Source organism: Mauremys mutica, chromosome 5 (assembly GCF_020497125.1).
Source record: "Mauremys mutica isolate MM-2020 ecotype Southern chromosome 5, ASM2049712v1, whole genome shotgun sequence".
Taxonomy (NCBI): domain Eukaryota; kingdom Metazoa; phylum Chordata; order Testudines; family Geoemydidae; genus Mauremys; species Mauremys mutica.
Window position 1 is genome coordinate 81,755,181 of NC_059076.1, and position 17,178 is coordinate 81,772,358.

Consider the following 17,178-nt stretch of genomic DNA (forward strand, 5'->3'; position numbering starts at 1 on the left):
ATTCCCATTGCTATCATGTGCATTCTTTCCCAGAGTGTAGGCTCTTCTGGGCTAGTATCTCAATGTGATAATGTCAACACTATCCTACACATTAGGACAGGAAAAGATAAATTAATAGTCTAAACAATATGTTTGAAATACCTAGTGTCCTTGAAACCTCACGTTCTTGCAAGGTTGACTCAGTCACAAATTAGGAACGCAAGCTTCCTGATTCACAATTCTTTGCGCTAATCACTGGCCCAGGGTTGATTCATTGAGTTTTCTGTATCCTGTTTCTGTCATTGACTCCTTAGGTGTCCTTTGCTGAGTCACTAAAATTAAGTGCCTCACTTTTCCATCTGATTGTAGTAACTCAGAGTGGTATGTAAGGATTAATCATTAATGTTTCATAGTACTTTGAGCATGTGAAGCACTAAATACTACAAATGTTAGGTTTTATTATTATGTGGTGTTCAGTTTACTGTGTGTAGTGAATCAACCATCTTTCATGTGAAATCTTCAAACTTGCACTCTTCTCTTTTCTTCATTGAAGTTCCCATGACACTTTCCATAATATTAGGGATGTCAGTGGAAGGATTGTCTGGTGGTTTGGGTACTAGTTTAGAACTTGGGAGACCTGGGTTCAATTCTCTGCTCTGACTTGCCCAAAGACCCGCAGGAAGTGTAAGTCACTTAGGGAACTGTGGCAAAGAGAGACTCTCTGTAAAATGGGGATAATAGAAAATCCCTAACTCACAGCGGTGTTGTGAAGATGACTACTGTGAAGCACTCAGACACTGCTGTGATGGGGATAAAAGTACCTAAAATAAAATAGTGTGGCCAAAAAGTTTGATCACTATTGTGCAGTGTGTTTTGTGGTGGTTGAACTGCAGCCTGGCTATTAAAAGATGGCTGGATGAATCTCATATTCGTATAGTTTGTAAAGTGCTTTGCAGTCCTTTAGGATGAAAGTAGCTACAGGGACATACATCTGTTATCGATCGCAGTCAATACATAAGATTGAAGCTCACCTTCTTTATAAGCCCAATGTTGACCATCTGTAAACTTGCTCAAAAGTGAACCAATCCTGCTGAAATTTAACAGGTATGACATTGTGCCAGGGTAGAAAGTCTCTGCAAAGTTTGAGGCAAACCAGATACAGCATTTGGGAGCATGAAAAATTAGGCCATCTCATTTAAATATATTCCTTTTTTGTTGTTGCTTTTTATTAAGCCAACATAGCCTGGGTCGTATTAACTGCCAGAACACCTGGGGAGTGCCATTTATTCCTCCTGTGCTCTGCTGGAGGATGGGGACAGCCATTGTATTGGATGGAGAAGAATTCACCACTGGGGGTGATGGCAGTATCTTTGCTTTGTAGATACCAAATGCTAAGAAAGTGAATTCCTGAATTACTTTCTTACTGAATGGGATTTTGCTGTGTGTGTGTGTGTGATAAACCAAATCTGGGATCCACACAAGAGCCATATACCTCTAGGAAGCAGGAACACAATGAGGTGGTGTGACCTGGAAAAAAGGGTAGTATAGGTCAACACTGCTCACCAGCTGGCATAGTATATCCCTGGCTATTCAGATCTTAGGAAGAAAAGCACAAACTCAAGTGGCTCTGAATTATTGCTCATTAATAAAAAATACTTCAAGCCATCTTCTTTTACCCAATGCCCATTACCTTAAGAGCAAAGGTGTGGGCTTTCACCTCTTCTGGTGCAAGCCCACACTTGTTCGTACTCTTCCAGCTTCACATCCCTCCCACTGGCAACTGCTTACCCATAACCCTGCACAGTCACTACACGCATGTGCACATGCGTGCAGACACACCTTGGGTAAAGCAAACATGGCATGGGTTGATAGGATGGGAAAAGTTTAGCCTTCTCTGTCTTGCTCCTGTTTCTGCTCCTTGCCCCTTTCTGTCCCTGTAGTTTCTCAGACTCTTAACCCTGCTTCAGCCTGGACACCATATATTTGAAACTACCTTTGTAGATGGGATGTCTCTCAGTCCCCACCCATATCTTCCAACTGCATAAGAACCCCTTGGATTCTGATGCTGTCTGTCCTGAGAAACTGACCAGGATTGACAATGGGGAAAGGAGACATACAGGTTCCTCTCATGGGAGGCAGGTCACTCAGGACTCTCTGTAAACTACAAGTGCCAATCTGGCCCTGCTTCACAGGAGCCAAAAAGACTGCATCACACCATAATGCTTCCTTCAGTGATTCTAATCCATCCGGTGTCCTGACAGTCTGATGGCACACAGCATGATTATCCTTTCACTGCGAAGAATCTGTTCTTGTCCATGTTTTGCATATAGTTTTAATTTAGCTCTCATGACTTTAGGAATACACAAAATGTTCAACATATGCTAGCCATTTTCCAGTTAATACAGCTGTTTCATCATCACAGTCACAGTAGCCTGCTGATCACATAGAATTCCACCCTCTGTAGGTTTGACAGACTCTGAGCAAAGAATGGCTTTGCAGTGTTTCAAAAGGGTAGTGTCACTTTGTATCTGGCTCCTGCTAAGTAGAGTTTTATGAAAAATCTGTGTAGTATATACAGTACCTTCAGGAGACCTATTCAGGATGACACACAGGTGATGAGCTGTGACTCAATTTTTTTGTGCCCATTACACATTTGAGTATGAATACAAAATTAAAAATAACTGGGCTGAATCTGAATTAATTCAAATAATCCCTCATCTGGCAACTGGGGAAAGTGGTGGTTGCAAGACAGTTTGAATGGCTGCTGGTATTGCAGTGCATTTCAGGGACACCCATGATCAACATTTTATTATAAGGACTTAGATATACCTGGTGATTTGCAGGTAAATAAAAAGACATTTCTTCCCTGATGAGCTTACTATCTACATTAGATAAATATATATATAAAAAATTATGGTTGGCAGAAGGAAAAAAGAAGTGTGGGAAAGGGGGAAAGTAGAGTAACAAATGGATTATTATTTTTAGAGAAGAGAACGGTGTTTCTGACTCAAAGCAGTTCATGTTTTATTTATTTCTCAGTTATATTTTTTTAAATTTATTAAAAAAATAATTTAAATATTGTTGTTTGGTGGAATATCTTTGTATGGTGGATTATCATTGTGCATTCATGGAGAGAGTGGTGTTCTTGAAAGGATTTCAAGAAGCAAAGTTAGTTGCATAACCTGGAAGAAGGCAAGATGATCAGAATGGAAGGATGCAAAGGGCAAAATTAGGAATGAGACTGTTATGAAGTGAAAGGCTCATGAGAAGCAGGAAGATTAAATCAGAAATGCAAAGACAAGCAGAGTTGTGTGGAGTTTTAAGTAGGAACCAAACCAAGGCTTGATTTTTACCCAATGACTTAGGATCTGCTTGTTTTACACTGTCTCTATCCCATTCTGTCACAGATCAGTGAAGTTATTGTGACAAAGTTCCTCCTCTACCTTGGTGGGTCCTGCGCTAATTGGCGGATTTGCTCACCTCAGTGATCTTCCCCTCTGGTGGAACCTACAGGCCGGGTCAACTTCTCCTGTGTCTGATCAGGAGTTGGGAGGTTTTGGGGGAACTCGGGCCCGCCCTATACTCAGGGTTCCAGCCCAGGGCCCTGTGGATTACAGATGTCTATAGTGCCTCCTGTAACAGCTGCATGACAGCTACACCTCCCTGGGCTATTTCCCCATGGCCTCCTCAAAACACCTTTTTTATCCTTACCACAGGACCTTCCTCCTGGTGTCTGATAACGCTTGTACTCCTCAGTTCTCCAGCAGCACACCCTCTCACTCTCAGCTCTTTGCGCCTCTTGCTCCCAGCTCCTCACACACACACTACAAACTGAAGTGAGCTCCCTTTTAAACCCAGGTGCCCTGATTAGCAGCTTCTTGATTGGCTGCAGGTGTTCTAATCAGCCTGTCTGCCTTAATTGTTTCCAGAAAGCTCCTGATTGTTCTGGAACCTTCCCTGTTACCTTACCCAGGGAAAGGGGATCTACTTAACCTGAAGCTAATATATCTGCCTTCGATTACTCTCCTGTAGACATCTAGCCTGACCCTGTCACAGTATATAAAGTAGCGCTCTCTTGGTTTAAAAGAGGAGGAACTGCTGGCTGAACATTCTCCTTGAGGACTCCTTAGCTTTGGAGTTCACTCCCTCCCTTGATTCAAAATAGCCTAAATATTCTGACTTTAAAGGCACACTGCAGAAACTTGTATTTTACTGAGTTTCCTGAGCAGGGAGGAGTTGTCTTGGGAGAGTGAGGTATTCTTTGATTTTTAACTTATTTTGCTGCAATTGGTAGCTAGCTATTTCTGGAATATGGTGGAGTTTGCCTTTTAGTTAAGAGTTGTCATTTTAAGTAAATGTCTAAGTACAAATGAAGAGATGTTAGCCAGAGCAAAGATTGATAATCAAGAAGGCATGAGACCTCTCTATCTGCGGGTTTTTTTGTTTTTTTCTTTTTCGGTACAGTGATCACCTGCTCTTTGTACAATCAGCATTTGTGATTTGAGGTTAACATGGCTGTGAATGTCTCTGTGTATATCTCCTGTAGACCAGGCTTGTTGTATACTTGTTACACAGTGGGTTGCCATTTTAAAAAAGTCAACATTTACTAATAGAATCTGAAATATTGCTGTTATTTCCTTATACCTAGGACTTGTCTACACACAGGTCCGGTCTACGCTGTGTGTGTGTGTGGGAAATCGATCTAAGTTATGCAACTTCAGCTCTGTGAATAATGTAGCTGAAGTCAACATACTTAGATCTACTTACCGCAGTGTCTTCACTGTGGTAAGTCGACGGCTGATGCTCCCCCATCGACTCCGCCTGCGACTCTCGCCCTGGTGGAGTACCACTGTCGATGGGAGAGCGCTCAGCGGTCAATTTATCACATCTAGACTAGATGCAATAAATCGACCCCCGTTGGATCGATTGGTGCCCGTTGATCCAGCTAGTAATGTAGACAAGCCCTTAGATGTCTGATATTTCCATGTCTTTCAACACTAAAATAGATGCTTGTCCCTGGACCTCCTTTACATTCATGGAGGTCGGTATCATACTTTTGCATATTCAGAGAACTTTGTCATTGTTTATATCAAGCCAAAGGTCATCTACAAATTCCTCAATCCCTTGGAGAAATGGAGCTGACATGAGGAGCAAGCCCATCATAGTCCAAAGGTTGTCTCATCTATCACACTATATTTTATGGTTATCATGACTTGACAGGGCTTTGCTCTCCTGGAATTATCAGTCCTCATCCAAGAAAAAGGAAGTGTCCATGGCATGCGCTCACACGTCTTCATTGCATCATGCTGCATGACACACATTGCATCTATATATGTGTGTGTGTGTGTGTGTGTGCGTAGACATATATTTATTTTAGCAAAAATGTTCCCTCATTAAGACTTGTTTTTGGAGTCTTATTTATTTATTTTTATTCTTGACTTGCTATCCAGAGTTGATGGTTGTTTGGCTGTTCTCCTGTCTTTGTTTACTTTGAACTTCTCAGCCCACCTTCCTGGGGGTTGTATTGCTTGATATAAACTCTGACAAGTGGAATATGCAGAGGCCACTCGAAAAAGAGATGAAGATTACTTATCTGTAATAGGAATTCTTTGAATTGAGTGTCAGCGTAGTCATACTCCCTGACCACCTTCCCCATTTCCATGGAGTCTCAGGTTAGGAATTCCTGAATTAGTGGAAGGAACTGAGGGATGGATTTGGCCATGCTCCTTTATACCCTTGGAACCCTCCAGGGTGGGAGGACTAGGGAGGGGCGAATGGCACAATGAACTGTGGTTTCCAGAAGGTTCTGGAAATTCATGGCCGAGGTGGCTTTATACCACAAGTGTGAATTTGCAGTGGCTTATCTCAAAGAACGTCGGTTACTGGTAAGTAAGCTTCGTTTCCCCTGCCCTATCCACTACCTCAATGTCCCAGCCAGGTGTATCTCCCCCTATCTCCAATTTCCCTAGATACAGAAATGTTCTACGTGTGACAGGTTAGGTCACAGAAACCCCCTTGAGACTGTTACCTGATGTGTTGAAACTACCTCTGAGCCCGTTTTACACTGCCAGTTTGGGACTCCAGAACCCTGCCTTGTTGAGCCAGACATGTTAGCAGGGCTTTGGAGCGGAGCCCGGAGCTGGAGCACAGAGCAGCTTGGGAGCAGTGGAGCTGCAGGGTTTTTCCCTGGAGCTGGAGTGGAACCAGAGCACAGCTCCAAAGCTCTGCATGCTAGTCTGCTGTAACACTGACCCAGGTCTGGTCCACACCCCCAAAGCTGCAGACTTTAACCAAAAACTGCTCAGCAAGTCACTTATTTCCAGCACCCAGACACCCAGTTCCCAATGAGATCCAAACCCCAAATAAATCCGTTTTACTCTGTATAAAGCTTATACAGGGTAAATGCCTATATTGTCTGCCCTCTATATAGAGATATGCACAGTTGTTTGCTCCCCCAGGTATTAATCGCTTACTCTGGGTTAATGAATAAACAAAAGTGATTTTATTAAGTATAAAAAGTAGGATTTAAGTGGTTTCAAGTAATAACAGACAGAACAAAGTAAGTTACCAAGAAAAATAAAACAAAACATGCAAGTCTAAGCCTAATACATTAAGAAACTGAATACAGGCAAATCTCACCCTCAGAGATGTTCCAATAAGCTTCTTTCACAGACTAGACTCCTTCCTAGTCTGGGCCCAATCCTTTCACCTGGTACAGTTCTTGTTAGCTGCAGCTCAGGTGGTAACTAGGGGATTTCTCATGACTGGCAGCCCCCTTTGTTCTGTTCTGTCCCCTTTTATATCTTTGGCACAAGTCAGGAATCCTTTGTCTCTCTCTGGGTTTCCACTGCAGCTTGAATGTCCACACTCATTTGTAATCCCAGGTTAGGAATTGTTGAACCTTGGGTCACATCTGTGGCTCCAGCATCTGCAATACATTACATGGGTCTGAGTCCAACCACCCGTATATCCCACACTTCCTAGCGCCTTCCCAAAATGTTGCTGCTCTAGCCCTTTGTTGTTGCAGCGTGGTAAAACTTGGCTGTCCTGAGGACAAAGAAAGTTTCCATTTGGGACTGTGGGATACTTTTGGCAGAGCCCCAGAGCATGACTCCAGTGGGGCTCCATCTACACTGCAGAACAACAGGGCTTGTACTACCTTGACTCAGGCTTGGACCCTCCACCCTGGGTCCAAGCCCTGGGTTAGCACAATTCGTGTGTAGATGGAAGGGGTTTAGGCTTGTGCCTGAGTTTGAACCCTGGGCTTACACTGCAGTGTAGACATACCTTAGAGTTAATTTCCAGACTTTTTAATGTTTGGGTTTTTCAAAGATGTAGAATTTTTGTACAGAATGTGTTACATTGTAGTGAACTATATTGACAAACACTTCCATTGTTGACTTTTAAAAGTGTTTTATTTAGGAAATTTTACATAGGGGACAATAGTACTCCTTTTCAAATTTCTGACAAAACTACCCTTTAGTTCAGTGAATCAAGGATTGGGCCTGCAGTATGCAAAGTCCTTGGCATACTATAAAATTTCCTTGTGGCATCAAAAGGCCCTAAGATTCTGTGCTGTGATGGGAGAATGATACTTTGGTTCCACTATGCACCTGTTCGTTGTTGCAATTTTATAATGGAAAATATAATGGGAACTAAAAAATTGCCCCAGGCAAGTACTGGCCGTTTTGTAATTACGTACCAAAAAATAAGCAAACTGGCAGCTGACAAATGGGCAGATGATGTGAGCTGCCTGTAATGGAGCCTCATAGAAACTGTGTATGTGTATCTCTGTATAAAGACAGATTATGACTGCTCCAGCAAAATAGTCTTGGTAGCTGGGGAGAGGGCTCAAGGAGTCTTTCCCACCCAACACATCAGTGCAGGAACTTGTGACATTGCACTCTGTATGATTTTATGAAAGTATGCTGATGAGTGTGAACATAAAGTAACTAAAATATGCTTCATGCAAAAGATCTCTTGTAAGGTATTATTACAAAGCTTATAATCTACTGAGTGTAGTGTTCCTATTTATATAAATGTATCACTCTTGTATTTGAAACTAGAAATATGAAATATAACTCTGAGGGCCTATAGTAATTGTGCAAAGTGTGGGCCATTAATGGTGGTTTGGAATCCTGATGGCTCCCATCAACCAGGACAATTGACTGTAGATGGTCTGTTTTACTTGCAAGTCTTCCTGTATACCTGTGTGCTGGAAAGTGGGTAATGAAGTCTTACAGTGACATGTGATCATGTCATCTGAACTGGAATCCAACTTTAACCTGGTGCTTTTCCATTGAGAAGGAGGGGTGGGAACCCAGAGAGGGACAAAGGATTCCCGCCTTATGCAAAAGATATATAAGTGTGTGGAATGGAATAAATTGGCTGCAATCATGAGAAATCCCCTAGCTACCACCTCAGCTGGAACAAGGACTGTACCAGGGGAGAGGATTGTGCCCAGACTAGAAAGGCATCCAGTCTGTGATAGAAGCTTATTGAAACATCTCTGAGGGTGAGATTTTATCTGTATTCAGTTTTCTTACGGTATTAGGTTTAGAGTTGCATGTTTTATTTTATTTTGCTTAGTAATTCACTTTGTTCTGTCTGCTATTACTTGGAACCACTTAAATCCTACTTTCTGTATTTAATAAAATCACTTTTTATTTATTGATCAACTCAGAGTATGTATTAATACCTGGGGGGGGAGGGCAAACAGCTGTGCATCTCTCTATCAGTGTTATAGAGGGCAAACAATTTATGAGTTTACCCTGCATAAGTTTTATACAGGGTAAAACAGATTTATTTGGGGTTTGGACCCCACTGGGAGTTGGGCATATGAGTGTTAAAGACAGGAACACTTCTTAAGTGGCTTTCAGTTAAGTCTGCAGCTTTGGGGCACGTGGTTCAGACCCTGGGTCTGTGCTGGAGCAGACTGGCATGTCTAGCTCAACAAGACAGGGTGCTGGAGTCCCAAGCTGGCAGGGAAAGCAGGGGCAGTAGTCTTGGCACATCAGTTGGCAGCTCCAAGGGGGTTTCTGTGATCCAGCCCGTCACAGGACCATTGTAATGTGGCTCTCTGTATGCAAAGAAGAGCATGGCTATAGTCTGGCCCTGTGTCAGATATTGCCAGCAGTTACAATATGCATTGGAGGGAGAATGCTGTACTCTTATTCTTCAGGTGTAGTGACTGGTGCAAGTGAGCATGCCATCCCCTGTCCCGCCCCCATATCTGTAGAAGCATTTGGAGATGCCTAGAATCTCTAAGCATAACAGTCCTTGTCATATACCACTTTTGAGTCGATGGCAGAACTCCCATTGACCATTTTGACTGTGTTTCCAGTCATCAGTACTCAGGCAATGCTTCTTTTTCTCTTTGCCCCTCTCCTCAAAGCACCATTCAGGCTCTTAGAGTCAGCAAAGTGTAGTGTATATAATTATCCTTTATATACAATTTGTGTCTCTCAGATAAAATGTGTAGTTTACAATGTGTATTATATACTGTGCCAAAATTTACCAAAGGATGGCTAACTCCATATTCAGGCTACATATCTAAGTGCCTAACTTTAGACATCCACATTTGAAATGTTGGCCTGTATACATAATATATCAAACAAGCAAAAGCTGCATACATAGTCCATCTCCTCTAGTATATTTACTTAAATGATAATAACTAAATAATAAGTGTTGTCACATGTACTATATTTACCTGCAACAATGACACCATTACTATTGTTTTTTTATTTGCTTATATTATCAGTTCTTGTGAAAGCTGAAGCCACATAAAACTGCTCATGGCGTGACTGTATTTAAACTGGTGGCATGCACCATTGAGGTGTGCAGATCAGAACCTTCATGCTGTTCACTCACCACTATGGATATCCTACTGTTATATTTACCTTCCTTCCCCCATCTCCCCCCTCCCCAAATTTTACTTCGGACATTTATTCACAATTGCATAAGTACCGTTTGATTTTTGTGGCTAACTGTAGCAATTGATTATCATTATTTATGAGTGTCATTGTCAGAATCCATTTACGATTCTGACTGAGATAAAATGGTTTGCAATAACTGATACGATCACAGCAATAAAGTAATTAACTGGCACATTTAAAACCTGTCACGGTCCAAGTGACATTAAGTCTTCTGGCATTTCAGGAAATATGCTATCTTCTGAGCCCACAAAATTTCTGATTTCCAATCTTTCCTTTCTTACTATATTAACAACAAGACTATAAAAGTAGATAAACATATACTTTTGATGTTCAAAAGAAACCTGACTGCTTTAAGGGAAATTAAGATGTCTGTCCAACTACAGCTACCAAAAAGTACTCCATGCACCCATCAGCACAGCCAAATGTTTCCCTTGTTCCTAGAACTTGGAGACCAGCACTACCATGAAATAGCTGGGAGCTGGAGTGGTAGAGCATTCTGGGTATTGCCAATGAACATGTCAAGTGTCTATATATCATAACGTGTGTCTATAGGTTTCAGAAATAAAAGCAGGATGAAGACAGTCATTAAAAACAGCAGTAATTTTTGAGTGTCACAATTTAAACACTTTAAGTTATTGAAGTGTCATGAGTTTATTATTCCTAATTTATTAATACAGTCATTTGGGATACACTTGTATGTCTCTGTCCCTGCACACCATCACCTTCCCTCCCTGAAACATGAGCTATTTTACAAAATATATTGGCTTTGTTCAGGGCCGCCCAGAGGATTCCGGGGGCCCGGGGTCTTCGGCGGCGGGGGGCCCTTCCGTTCCGGGACCCGCCGCCGAAGTGCCCCGAAGACCCGCGGCGGGGGCTCCCCGCCGCCGAATTACCGCTGAAGCAGGACCCGCCGCCGAAGTGCGGCGGGGGGGTCCCCGCCGCGGGTCTTCGGGGCACTTCGGCGGCGGGGGGCCCTTCCGTTCCGGGACCCGCCGCCGAAGACCCCGGGCTGCACTTCGGCGGCGGGTCCCGCTTCCCCCCGGCCCCGGCCCCAGCCTCTTACCCCCGGCTCCCTCCTCGCCCGGAGTCTCAGCGCCTCGCCGGAACAGCGGCAGCGTGTGGCCGGCGGGGCCTGAGCTCCGTCCCGCTCAGAGCCGCGTGGTGAGGGGGCGGGGCTGGGAGCTCCATGCCGAGCGGAGGGAGCGGAGCTCCCAGCCCCGCCCCCTCACCACGCGGCTCTGAGCAGGGCGGGGCTCAGGGGCTCCGCCGGAGACACCAAGCGCTGAGGCTCCAGGAAAGGGGCGGAGGCAGGAGCCCCCGCTGTTCTCTTGGGGGCCCCTGCGGAGCCCGGGGCCCAGGGCAAATTGCCCCCTTCCCCCCCCCTCTGGGCGGCCCTGGCTTTGTTTCATCAGTAAAATACCTAGAGTATGTAGCAAAAGTCAAGAGGCTAGAAACAGCAGTGAATTGAATCAGGTGCTGTATTCTTGCACATATTTGAAATAAAAGCGCACATTTGTTTGTCTTTAGTCATTAAACTAAGTCAGAAGATTTAATAAAGACCAACTGAGCCCCTATTCCCATTTAATGAACAACTTTTTATTCTTGAGGGAAGTCTTTCCTTTTGCCATGACAGGTGACATCTGGATGGGAAAATATCCTGTTGTTTAGGACTCTAGCCAGAACAGAAAAAGATAATCCCGACAAGTACTTGTTATTGCTTTTACACTTTGATAAAGCAAAAAAAGTGTCATTTATATTTAATCCTTTTGATGTGCTGAATTGTCCTTTCTTAGTTTGCAGGTCATGTTATATTTCTTTCTTACCTTAGAACACTTCTGATGTGCTTAAGCATTTGACAAAGCAGTGCTAAACCACAGACTGAAAAGGGGCACTTCAGAGTGCGAAAGAAAAAGAATTCACTAGATCAGAACACATGTGGAGCTTTAACAAAATACCTTGTGTGATACCTGAGGAACTTGTACACTTTAAGAGTGTTTATTTTTAGGTTTTTAAAACATTTCTCACTTTGTTTTTGTTTTTCCCTTAATCAGGACAGAATTTTACCCTAAGGCAGTTAGGAGTTTGTGAACCAGCAACTCGTCGTGGACTGGCATTTTGTGCGGAAATGGGGCTCCCCCACAGAGGTTACTCTATCAGTGCAGGGTCAGATGCTGATACTGAAAATGAAGGAGTGATGTCTCCAGAGCATGCCATGAGACTTTGGGGCAGGGGGGTCAAATCAGGGCGCAGTTCCTGTCTATCAAGCCGTTCCAACTCAGCCCTCACTCTGACTGATACTGAACATGAAAACAAGTCCGACAGTGAGAATGGTAAGTTCTTATATGTGTATAAGTTTATAATTCAACACTTTATTTTCTGTTTTGGTTGATATGATATTTTTAAATTCAAGGAATGACCTTGAATAATGTATTTTTTTTCCAGGAAAAATCAATATTCAGTATCGGTCAATTAAATTGCATTACATACACCCATGCAAGTGGTGTACGTGATGTTTTAGCTATAATTTTGAAGAATTTAATTGCACAAAAAATAGAGATTAGTTTTAACTTATCTCAGACCATGTCACCTGTTATCTCTGTGGAATAGTGAAGCAAGTGGTTTATAAAGTTTATCCTCAAGGCCAGCTTGCAATCAAAGATGTCTTTGTAAATTCCTCTTGAAGACATCTCAAAGAAGTTGCAGAATCTTAGAATGGATGAGTGAGCACACAGAATAGTGTATTAACAGGGCTCAAGTGATTGAAGAACAAATTTGATCATGCTTTAAACTTATGAGTTGATGAGAGCAATTGAAATCATGGTAAAGAGGGGAGTGTGGCCTTTGATGTGCCTTGGGGACTGGATTACTGTGCAATTAAAATCCACAAAAATCTAAACAGCAATTTTGCATGTTGAAGGGAAGAAGTCTTTGTATATTCATTTTTTCCAGCTAAGTGCATGAAAAGAGGTTAATATAAAATGTAATTATTTTAAAATAAAAAGTTTTTTAAAAATAATCTTACCCTACTTTTGGGTGGTTGAGCAGAACCTGAAATAGTGTTAATAATTAAAGTGCACCAGATATTAGAAGACATGTCCCTTTTAGCTTTCTTGTGGTAACTTTGTTCTAATATTTTCATAGGATTTTTAACATAACCAAAATTGCAGTATGCTGTCTTTATTCCATAAATGACCATATATAAGAAACATAAAGAGAAAATATAGGTGAAGTATATTGAGTACTGAGTAAAATGCAAAGTAGAGAGGTAGTTATTTGATTGGATGTTTGTTTTATTAATTTACTAACCTTGTTGGCTCAGGTGTGAAATAGAAGAGGCAATTGTATTGCTGTTTGCTCAGTTAAAACAGTGTCTCACTGTGGTAATAAGCAGTTTTTTATATCTGTGTCCTTGACCTTTTGCAAAAAATAGTCTGTCTTGATTTTAAACTAAAAGCCATAGTATGTTCTTGTTGTAACTATTTACAGGAGTACCCTTAATGTTGTAAAGAGGAAATCAAATCAGTATTTTGTTTTTATTCATACCAAATTTTTTTTCCCTCTTGTGATTTGTGGTTTAAATGAGGATTGTCAGACTCCTGTATGTGGGAGAAAATATATGATATAGTAGAGGAAGCCAAGGAACGCTTTCTTGTTCTTTCCTTGTTAAACAAGAACATTGAGGGGAGGGAAGTGAGTGTCTGTGAGGGATGGAGTTCTCAAATGGAATACTCTCTTTGTGTTGGACTTCTGATGTATCAAACCTGGAGAGTAAGCTGCTCTTTGTGCGGAATATTTCATATCTCAAATTGGGTAAAGGAGATTTTCTTTGAGAGTTGTGCTTATTCCCTTATGTATCTGCCATCATGGAAGTTTAGACCTGTTGGGCTGCTCTTGTTGGCTTTTGATTCTGGATAATTTAGTACCAATGGTGAGCAGGGTGACCAGACAGAAAATGTGAAAAATCAAGACGGGGTGAGGGTAATAGGAGCCTATATAAGAAAAAGACCCAAAAATCGGGACTGTCCCTATAAAATTGGGACATCTGGTCACCCTAACGGTGAGTCAACCTAGTGATCTCCCTATTTAGTGGACGGGCCCATGCTGGAGCTCACTCCTTCTTAGTGGTTTGCCAGAGCCTAGGTTTTACAAACTTTAGAAAATACTGTAAAACTTCTAGGTAGCCAGGCCTTCATTTAGCCAAAGAGGACTACTTCAGCAGTATTATATTTTAGGATATTTTTTTTATAAACCTTGTATTTGTGCCATTTATAAATTCTTAAATAAATAAAATCTGGTTATACCCTGACAATATTATAAGTGGTTTCTATTCTTCTCTGGCACCAATCATGAATTTAAAATCAGAATTGTGTTTTATTTTTAATACATGAAATAACTGTGAATAAATTGGGAAAACATATTATTCAGCATTGGTAAAATTAGCCAAGCAGACTGTCTGATGTTTTAGATACTGCTTCAAAAAAGAGTTTAGTTACAAAAAAGGATTGCAGCTGATTTATTTATTGAGAGGGAGGCCAACAGTCCAACTTCAGAAGGCACTAGAACTGCTGTGAGGCTAATGAAATTTTGATGGCTTGAATGTCCCATTGGGTTTCAAAACATATTTAACCTAGACCATGTTACAGGTCTCTATTTAAGAGGAGAGATAATGCAAGTTGTGATAGTTTATCTTCTCTGACATTTTGTTTCCATCAAGTGTAGAAGATTCAGATTGAAGTGCATTTTTTTAAAATACAGAGAATTCAATATGTTAAATGTTCATGGTAAAATATAAAATATAAATATAGTTTAAAATAAGGGGGAAGTAATTCCTGTCATGACATGTTGGTTTTTCTTTTGTGGCAAATCTACAGTATCTGGTTTTGAGTGTAAATACTAATGATTCTGTGATTTATGCCTGCCAATTAATAACAGTCCTAGTAAAATATTGAAATGTGACAAATAAATGTGATGTGGCTCCCTAATGTAAGCTAAAATTATGAGCATGTCCTACAGATTTCAGTCCTCTTTGCTATCCCTGTGGTGGTGGTAAAAAGATTGTGACTGAATTCCAAATGCTGGGGGTTTTTCGGTAGTATTTCTGTAGCTGTGTCAGTCCCAGGATATTAGAGAGACAAAGTGGGTGAGGTAGTATCTTTTATTAGACCAACTTTGTTGGTGAGATTAAAAACTAATCTCTTTCACCAGCAGAATACTATCTCACCCACCTTGTCTCTCTCATATTTTTGTTTTACAAACAACTGCATTTGTATCCAAATATGCACTTGCAAACCAGATTAGGAGAAAGAATTTGATTTTCAATACGTTATAAAGCAAGAGCTCTAAAACATCATGACATATATTTCCGTCTTCCACAATCATAACTATGGTCCCAGTCCTGCAAGTACTTACTGTTAGGCATAGTGTTCACTGTCATAAATAGTCCCATTGACTTACTGTCATAAGTAGGCCAAATTCATGGGGCCATTCATGATAGTAAGCCCTGTGACCCATAGAAAAGGTATGCAATTTGTACTTGGTGGCTCTCCCCTTAAAAAACTGGGAATCAGAGCTTGGTTTTCATTCTCAGCCGCCATTTCCTCCTCATCCCAGTTTTTTAACTTAGTTGTGCACACTGCCTCTTGGAGACTGTAGTGGTTGGCCCCTAACTACATGTCCCCAAGGATGGTGCCTCTAGCCTCTACTAGCTAAAAATAATACCAAATCAGAGTCTTACCCAGCCAGGTGTTATATTACTTAACTACCCAATCTCATTAGAAGATAATTTAAATGTTGCAAGCTGTTTGCACAATGGAAAAAGTAATTCCCTGAAGACATTATTTTTGACTTACCAGGGTGTTAGCAATATACCTATTTCTAAGACCCCACTAATGCCACACTAATTCATGCATAATATTGGAAGGATTAAGAGCTTTAGTCACAAAACAATGCTGTTAGAGGATTAAATTGCAGAATTTTAAGTAAACTGGTAGCATACCATATAGAAACCAGCATTTTTCAGGAAACCTTTTAATTGCTTTCCAAGCACAGTGGAAGAGGTTCATTCTCTCCTAATTGTCGTAGGTGATTGTTGAATGAATAAAGCCAAAGAAAGGTATTTTCTTTCTTCTTGATGGAAGGTTCTCATTTCAGTTCCACATGTGACTTTTAGAAAGAGATTACACTAGGTTGGTTATGTCAGCCCACCAGAAGAAGGATTGAGTCTTAAAATCACATCCACTAATCTGGGAAACCTACCAACAACAAGTACAAACTGATGAGTTGGTTGGGATATAGTGAGTATGCATATTCATGTCATGCTGTTCCTCTGCTCACCCTGCAGGATCTTTTGGAGCCAAACGTGTGATTGAAATGAACATGTTCTTTGCTCTTTACAGTTTCATTCTCCAGATGGTTCATAGGAATGGAGCCAGCACAACATACATGCATGCATTCTTTCACGTTATATACATGCCTAGGTCAATGAAATATGTATGTGGTTTGCTTGTCCTAGTAGCTGCAGCTTTGAAATTGTTGCAGCCCTTCTTTTAGAGGACTATGAGTGATTTTTGTTTTGTTAGTGTGCGTTCTAAACTACTAGGGCACCAGTTTAAAATTGGAAAATATTATTTTAGAGATGTGGGAAAAGGGATTATAGATTTTATCATATCCAGGATTAACTCCAAAACCAATCTTTGTGATTCTCCTTTCCCAAAGAGAAAATAGAATAAATATAATTAACCAAGCCATAGCTTAAATTTACAACATACACTAGCAGAAGGGGACACACTCTAGGTCCAGGAGCTGCTTGTTATATAATCTCTGTGGTGTACACATAACATGATGGAACAGCATGGCATAAATACCTTTTATAGGGTGACAGACCAGTTTTAGGTCTATCCATCTTAACAATACCTTTTTCAAATTCCTTTTTGAACCTCTGCAACAGAGTAAGCAAAATGCCTGTTTTTTCCACTTTCTTAGTGTTAATCCATAAATATAATATGAAATATAACCTCATTCAGTGCATCTCTAATTCTAATAAGATTCTGTTATATAACAATAAAATAATTCTGAATTTAATCTTATTACTTATTTATGAGGTTTTCTCAAAAAGTCATTATGATGTCTGGAATTTACTGTTTTTGAATACTATTTTTTATTTACATATAATACTATGTATTCTCAGATGACAGAAATGCCAAAGGTAACCTGCTGATGCCTTGCAGAAGACAGCCTAATAAACTAATTGTATTTCTTCTCTACA

General features: G+C 41.0%; 1 protein-coding gene across 1 annotated transcript in view; it reads left to right on the forward strand.

The window, feature by feature from the left end:
* Positions 1-17,178, forward strand: part of TENM3 (teneurin transmembrane protein 3) — a 1,686,859-nt gene that overhangs the window by 1,196,919 nt on the left and 472,762 nt on the right. Inside the window, exon 11 of the mRNA XM_045017713.1 lies at positions 11,966-12,244. Coding sequence (XP_044873648.1) covers positions 11,966-12,244 — 279 coding nt within the window. The remainder of the gene's footprint in view (positions 1-11,965; positions 12,245-17,178) is intronic.